This window comes from Nannospalax galili, unplaced genomic scaffold (assembly GCF_000622305.1).
Source record: "Nannospalax galili isolate Female #2095 unplaced genomic scaffold, S.galili_v1.0 scaffold18, whole genome shotgun sequence".
NCBI classification, from domain to species: Eukaryota; Metazoa; Chordata; class Mammalia; order Rodentia; family Spalacidae; genus Nannospalax; species Nannospalax galili.
In genome coordinates this window covers 7,621,108-7,629,211 of record NW_008346548.1, presented here as the reverse complement: position 1 = coordinate 7,629,211, position 8,104 = coordinate 7,621,108, and the positions used below count along the sequence as shown (strand labels likewise).

The following is an 8,104-nucleotide window of genomic DNA, read 5'->3' as shown; positions in this document are numbered from 1 at the left end:
CAGTCTCTCCTCAGGAGACTAGGGCAACCGTACCCTCTCCCTAGGGCATCTACAGCTGAATCCAAAGCAGCTTTCTGCCCACCAGCCGGCCTCTGGCTCCTGTGCCCACTTTCCTGCATTTGGACTGCAGTGACACCCTCGCATCCCCTGCCCTCTCCCTTCCAATGGTAGGGGGTGGCTCCAGCTTCGCTGGCAGTAGGGTGCCTTTTCCCGCAGGTTCGCGTTCCAGTCCAGGCGTGGGCCACCTCGCTACCGCCCAGCTGGTCATCGCTGTAGGCAGCTGCTACCCCGGCTGGCGCAGGCCAGTGCCCCTCGCGGAGGTGGGGTTTGGGCTGCCCCCCCCTCCCGTCTTTGTTGCAGGGCCCCGGGGAGCACGGACACCCCCCTGCCTTTTCCTGTAGGGGTCTGAGGGGTGCTTGGCCGGGAGCCCGACGGGAACCCGAGTGCAGGCGGCGCCTGGACACTGGCGGGCTCCGGGGCGGGGACGGAAGGGAGGGAGCGCAACGGGGAGCCGCGGGGGCCTCGCTGCAGAAGGGGAGGAGACTGGGAGGAGCTGGGGGGCAGGCGGGCCGGGGAGGAGGGTCTTAAGGGGCGGCGAGCCCGGGTCGGACTTCCTCCGAGGCTGGCGGATCAGCGACGCTCCCACCTACTCCTCCAGCTCGCCGCCGCCGCCGCCGCCCTGCTCTGCGTCCTCCGGAGCCCCGGACCCGACCACGGTGAGCGCGGGGTCGGATGCCGCGGGCGGCCAGGGGTGCCTGGGCGGAGGGGACGTGTCTGCGGGACCTGAGGAAGTTTGCAGGGTCGGCGTGGGGCCCAGCCTTCAGTCTCGCTCTCTTCTCTCTTCCTCAGATGTGGAAACGCTGGCTTGTGCTCGCGCTGGTGACGGTCTCCTTGGTCCACGCCGAGGTAGGTGAGAGGCTGAGGTCCGACCGCGGCCGGGATCTGGGATCTGCTCCGGGCGTGCGTCCCAAGGATGCTCTCGGGGTGGGACTCGGAGTTTCCACACTTGCGGTGGAGTGAGGTTCGGGGGTGCTGGGAGCAGAAGTGCCACTTAGCAAACTTAATCCTCATTCCGGGAGAAGTTAGCTTGGGCCATAAGTTGAGTCCCACCATGCCTAATATGGAGGGAAGCTGGGGCGGGGGAGAGGGGACCGAATGGGCAGATTGGGACTGAGGCGGCGACCAGAGCACAGTTCAAAACGGCGCCTTGAGTTCTTCACTTCAGAGGCAACTAAGAATAGTTAGGGACTTTTCCTTTCCAAGTCTCTCCTGGTGGGGGAGGATTAAAAAGATTCTTTTGCAGCAAAATAAAATTTCCTTTCTCTTTTATAAAGTGAGATTGTGATCTCCCAAAATGTACTCTCTTCTTTGTAAAATGTCCTGGATTTTGTGCTGTTATCTGGGCCCTATAACAGCTTTTTACAGTCTAACATTTCTCTTAAATTCAGTTAAGCAAGTGTGAGAAATCTGTGACTCTGCCCTTTAAGGGACTCTGGTTTCCAGTGAAAACATTCAAGGCTTTTTTCCTGTCTCTTTCTTTTTTCTTTCTTTCTTTCCTCCTTTTTTTTTTTTTTTTAATGTTTTCTTTTTCAACTCCAGTGACCCTCCTGAGACATTACAAACAAACCAACAAACCCTAGGCTCACAAGCTTCTCCATTAACTCAGAGGTTTATGGACAGAAAATAAACAATTCTAAATTCCCTGGGCTCTAGTCTCCAGAAAAGTGAGGTCAGAAACTAAACATTTGATAATTATGGCAGGAAATGTGGAAGGAATTAAAAAGCATGAGGGAGAAGAAATGGAATGCACATTACAAAAGAAATAGCTCCCTGGTGGGTGGTTTATAGCCCCTCTTTGGGTTTCTCTTTCCTATTACAGTTTAGCCCCACCCTTAGCAGCACAATTTGACTCTGCCCCAGATTTCATAAATGCATACAGTCTTCATGGCTTAAAAAAGGTACACATTGTACTAAAGTTTCCTTTAGTTCACTGCATCATTGATTGAGGTAAAAATATTAACTATTTTTATCCTAGTGAAATAAAAGCAGCAAGTATTGTCTATTATGTTGTTAAAAAATCAATTTTAGTGATAGAGAAGTTGAGCCAGAGACATTTACATAACTTAACAAGTGCCCTCAGTTATATTAGGGACAAGATTTGAACTCAAGCAGTCTGGCTCCAGACTCCAGGCTCTTAATCGCTCCCCCACCCCACTTGCAATCTTTAAAAAATTTTTTTTTATTTTATGTGTATGAGTGTATTGCCTGCATGTATGTAAGTTCACCCATGTTGTGCAATGCCCACAGAAGTCAGAAGAGGGCATCGGATCCCTTGGAGTTACACATGGTTGTTAGTCGCCATGTGGGTGCCAGAAACTAACACCACCACCACGCCCCCCCCACCCCCGTCCTCTGCAAGAGCAGCCAGTGCTCTTAACCTCAGAGCCTCCAGTCTCCCCACTTGCAATCATGAGGCTTAACATTTCACCAAGTATTTTGCCTACTTGCATTATTTGCATCATTTCTTTTAAAGCCTTTCATACCCTGAAAGGTAGGCTTTGTTATCTCCATTTTACAGAGCAGGAACAGATTTGAGGAAACCAGTTAACTTGTCCAAGGTCATATAACTGCTTAGTTCTGGAAGTGAATCTGAACCCAGTCCCCTACCCTAATACACACCCTCCTTGAGCTCCAGCCTGCTTCTCACCTATTTCTTCTCCAGAGTTTAAATCAAAGATACCCCCACCCCCTTTTGAGCCCTGGTTAAAGAACCCTCCTCCATCTCCTGCTGTGGCCCTCAAAAAGACAGCTGCTGTTCTGTGATGGATGAGGTGAATCCTTGGTTAGTTTCACAGCAGGCTTAAGGATTGCCAACTAGTGTGTGAAATGACTTTGTGAACTGGAATGCAGATGTGAAGAGTGAAGAGACTTGTGGTTCAACACTAGGCAACCTGTACTATACTTACAGGCCCAGTAGGAAGACAGCCATTTCCTGCCTGAGCTCTGTGGAAGAACATCCAGTACTCCATTCCTAGACAAAAATCTATAGAGAAAGAGGCAAAATGTAGAAGTGCTGAGGCATGAAAACTGAGGGAGTTGGTGCAGAAGGAGACTCTGAAGAGCACAGTGAGGAGGGAGGGATAGACAGGAGCCAGGTTGTATCTCATGACAGGTTTGTTAAAGACTATTATCTTTTGATCAACCCAGCCTCTCTTGCCTGACCCTAAAGGTAACATTTGGCAAGTTTTTAATACACGTATTGATACTGTATCTTTAATCATGAATGAAAAGGTAAATTAACCCTCTCCCACAAGATTTGGATGTATTTTAAACACTGTATTTGCAGTTAATGATGCCTGCAGTAGAAAATTTTCTCTTGTTAACTATAAGAACATTCAGCAAACACTCAAATATGGTATTTATAGTCTATTGGCATGAGTCCATTTTAGTAAATTTTAGATCAGCCAAAATTGTGCAACTGTTGTTGAATTTTTTAAAAATGAAATGTAGAAAATAAAGAGAAATTTTGTGGTGCTTTTTGCTTTAATAATAAAACACAAGGATTTTTTTTTTTTTTTTTTTTTATCTTTTTGAGATGGGGTCTCTCTGTAGCCCCAGCTATCCTGGAACTCACTATGTAGACCAGGCTGGCCTTGAACCCACAGAGATCCACCTGCCTCTGCCTCCTGAGTGCTGGGATTAAAGGTGTGCACCACCACGCCCGGCTTTTAATTCACTTTTTAAAAAATGTGATCCTCTTAAATTCATGTTGATATTTGAAGAATCCAGAGCTTTCGGGGACAATTTTCAAAATCAGAGCTGTCCCAAGCTTGAAGAAAGGCAACTGTCAAGTTGTGAATGCCAATCTGTAAATCCCATTTGGTTAGATTTGAGAAACCATTACCAAATCTCACTAAGGGAAAGTACGATATTGTTTTCAGTGGTCTCATACCTGGCACCCCAGGCTTACATTGTGTTTTTGGCCTCCTTCTCTCCCTTCCTCCATCCGTTCCCCCTCCCTCCTTCCCATCCCCCTCCCTCTCCACAACCACCTGAGCACACACCCATGTACTCTTTAGAATTCCACACGTCTCTAGTTGTACATATACTGGCATCTGGAAAGGACTAGGTGGGGACAGGGGCAGCAGCAGAGGGAGGTCTTCTATTAACACTTACCCAGGGCCTGCTCCTCTTTCCCAGCCCTTCCCACTGGGAATGACTACAGTTCTTTGGGAAGCTTTGGCGATATAGGTATGATATAGAGAATTTGGGTGCCAGTTTGTAGGCCCCCAGAGACTTGATGAATATATTTCAGTCACTCTAACATGACAGCCTGGCAGGGACACATAGCCCAACTGCCTACTTCAGAACAGTCTTGGTAAGTGTCCAAGTCCCCTCTACTAGCTCTTGGTTACTGTCTTTGCTCTGGTTCCCAGGATTCCAGGTCTAAAAATTCATTATTATAAATCACAGGTACAGGGGACAGATTTACTGAGTAGATAACTCATTCCAGTAAGGGATCCACACTTGAGCCTTGAGCTGGGAATGTGTCTCTTGAGACAATGCTGTGGAGAAGCAATAACAGTTCTGCAGACAGATGCACTGAGCTTAGCTGTAGGGATGCCACACTAGCAGATTGTCAGGACTTTGTGCCTCAGTTGCCATGCTGCTGAATGTCATTTACACCTTACTATCTGCATATACTTAACCAATAGTTATTGGCTGGCTTGGGGGCTCCTCTGCATCCTGTAGAATTGTCCTTGGGGCTAGGGTATAACCCATATCACTGACTGCCCCCTCTCACTGCTGCAGCTTGCACATTAGCCACTAAAATGATCTATATATCCTGTAGTGAACGAAGCTACTTGCTGTGATTCTAAAGGCACTGTTGGGAATTGGGAAGTTGAAACATAGTGGGGACACTGCTGAATAGCTGAAACAGATGGGCAGGCACCAGGCACACTGCTTTTGTGTCTCTTGAAGGTGGACATACAGTTGCAGTAGAAGTCTCTGAGCTGGGAACAAGTTGAGGAGCTGTAGTAGGAGGCTCAGGGGCATGGCTGAGGTGGAAGTAATGACCCAGAGGGCTGTCCCGAAGAAGTGTAAGTCAGCTAGACAGAACGGGCACAGGCCTGGACAAGAAGAAAAAAATAAAAGATGAGTTGAAAATAGCCGTGACTACTTTGGTGAATTGGAAATGTGGTGGTCTCTTTTTCTTTCTCCTCTCCAAATAACTGGATATCCAGAAGGATTTTTGAGCAGACATAGTTTAAAGTATTTTATTTATTATTTTTATGTGTATGAGTGTATTACCTGCATGTGTGTAAGTACACCCATATCGTGCAATGCCCACAGAGGTCAGAAGAGGACGTTGGATCCCCTGAAACTGGAATTATGAATGGTCGTTAGCCACCATGTACTAGGAATTGAACCTGAGTCCTCTGTAAGAGCAGATAGTGATCTTAACTGCTGAGCCATCTCTCTAGCCATCTCTCTAGTAGACACATTTTATTAGTTTCGTAATACCGGTATTATCTGGTTGAAAAAACAAAATTTAAATGTGTTCATTTTGTAAGTCAGATGGTTAATGACCTCCTTGGAGGTCAAATGCATGTCTTTCCAGGTTTCCCAGTTCCAGTCTGTGACTTTGGTAAGGGTGCTTTCTCCAAGAGTGAGGAATGAGCAGCATAGGGCTTCTCTTCACTGTGTCCATCAAGTAACAGGTGCAGACCACACCCTGCACATGTGCACAGGGCAGAGTCCAGGATGATGTGCAAGGTCTCATCTCCTGCCTCCAGTTGTTTACAGTCTACTGGTAGGTCAGGAGCCTTAAATAATGACAGATATAATGTATATTAGAATGACATAGTAAGTGTCTTTAAAATTATTGTTGTTGCATTAACCTAGATTTTGAAAATTCTTTAACAATAATATGTACATATCTTTGGTGTATAACCTGGATATTCCCAGGTAGCCACTACCCAGTGAAGACAGAGGGGGTTGGTGGAGAAAGGTTGTAAACCCAGTGTGGAAAGAATTATGGTGGAAACAGTATGTGATAGGGTTTTGACCTAGCATGTCTTTCGTAGTTCCTTGTGGATGAATAATTTTATTTTAATTAGTTCAGTCTCTTAGTGTGTAGTAACATTTGGCAACTTTTAATCCACCTTTTTTGCAATGTACTAATCAATGAAAAGCTAAATTAACTCTCTCCCAAGAGCCTTGCAGTTTGGATGTTTTATAAGTATTTGAATGTTAGTTCATTATTACATTTAAGGAGACTCTCCATAAGATGCTGCTAATCATGATTTAGAACAGCTGTGACCTTATTGCTGCCCTGACATCCAGTTAGAGAAGGGTGGCATGGCTATCAGTACCGCCCTAAGCTGTATTTACAAAATCTACCTGGTGGTGGTAGGATTGGGAGTAATTTTATTCTTTGTTCTAGCCTTTTCTATGTTCACTAAGCTTTCTGTGTACATATCTTAGTTTCATGTTCATCAGAACATAATGTGAACTTTCTCCTCATGTTTATGTAGTCTGCATGTATAGTGTTCACATGTGTTTGAGCACTCAGGGGTATGTGTGCTCATGTGTGGAGGCCCAAGTAAGGTTGATGTTGAATGTCTTCCTCAATCACTGTACTCCTTATTTCTTGAGGCAGGGTCTTTCAGTTGAACCCAGAGCTCACAGATCGTTCTGATTCCCTGTCTCTGCCTTCAAAGTACTGGAATTACAGGTGGGCTGCCATGCCCACCAGCATTTATGTGGGTTCTGGAGAGCTGAACTCCATTCCTCACAGTTATATGGCAAGTCCTTCCAGAGTCATCTCCCCAGTATGACATTTCCTTTTTATTTAAATAAAGCGACAGGATAAATTTCTCCTGTAAAAGGAAAGGGTCATAGGAATTCTCATGATGCCAGGGCCTAGATGAAATATAAAAAGAGTAGGACTGGCCAGGCGTGGTGGCATACACCTTTAATCCCAGCACTTGGGAGGCAGAGGCAGGCGGATCTCTGTGAGTTCAAGGCCAGCCTGGTCTACATAGTGAGTTCTAGTACAGCTGGGGCTATAGGGAGACCCTGTCTCAAAAAGACCAAAAAAAAAAAAAGTAAGACTAACAGAGATTGCTTTAGGAGAAGGTGGTGAGTGAGCTTCCATACAGAGTAACTATTGGTTCTTCCAGAGAATTGATCAAATCATTCAACAGAAGTGTGTGATGAGCTTATTAGACACCATGGGCAATACAAATAAGTATTTCCCAATGGTGGAATAAAATGTCCTCCAGGGATGGCACAAATATAACGTATATAATTACTATTCTTTCCTTATCTATGACAGGCATTACTAATCAATCCAAATTCTTTCCTACTGAATGTGGAGGAGGTTTGAAATTTTACTCAACAGTGATCCATGTAGCCATTAGTCAGTCTATATGTAACAAAAGCTATTCACTATTCCTGCAGGAATACTGAGTCCAGTTTGACAAACATTAACAAAATTTTATCTGAAATTAAAATAATTAGAAGGTAGAATTTAGGGCAGTATGACTGACATAGACAACATAGAATAATAGGCAATAGAACCAGGGCTGGAAATGTCAGGAAAAGCCAATTACCAGCTTCTGGCCGAAGCATCTAAGTTATTTAGATGAATCTGAACACCTTAAAGTGAGCCAAATCCTTTAATGTTGGCCATCAACAAAATGTGGTAATGAGTTTTCTTGGCTGTTCTGATGCAATAAATGGTTGCTCTTGCTAAGACTCCGAGAGCTATTGCTGCTGCAGATAACAGCTTCTGCATTACACAGAGTCTGGTGATGGCTGGCTAATAAAATGTGCTTTGGGTAGTTGGAGTACAAAACATATCCTGTAAATTTGCATTTTTCTGCTGTGGTTGAAAGATTTCCTTGTAATCTTTTCACAGACTTTTTATGCCTTCATTTGGAAGCAATCACTATTAAGCTATTCCCAGGATTAAGTCTGAATTTATGACCCCTAGTCTGTCCTCTGAATAATCCCAGGCACTTTTTGTGACCAACTAAGCTGTTGCCAAACAAATCATGTGATACATGGCAAAAGCCATGTTGTGTTGCAGGTTCGG

The 8,104-nt window shown here is 45.2% G+C and overlaps 1 protein-coding gene across 1 annotated transcript in view; it reads left to right on the top strand.

The window, feature by feature from the left end:
• Positions 1–556: 556 nt before the first annotated feature.
• Positions 557–8,104, top strand: part of Fstl1 (follistatin like 1) — a gene marked incomplete in the record, with an annotated part of 58,359 nt that continues 50,811 nt past the window's right edge. The window contains 2 exon segments of the mRNA XM_008842906.3: positions 557–716; positions 850–906. Coding sequence (XP_008841128.1) covers positions 850–906 — 57 coding nt within the window.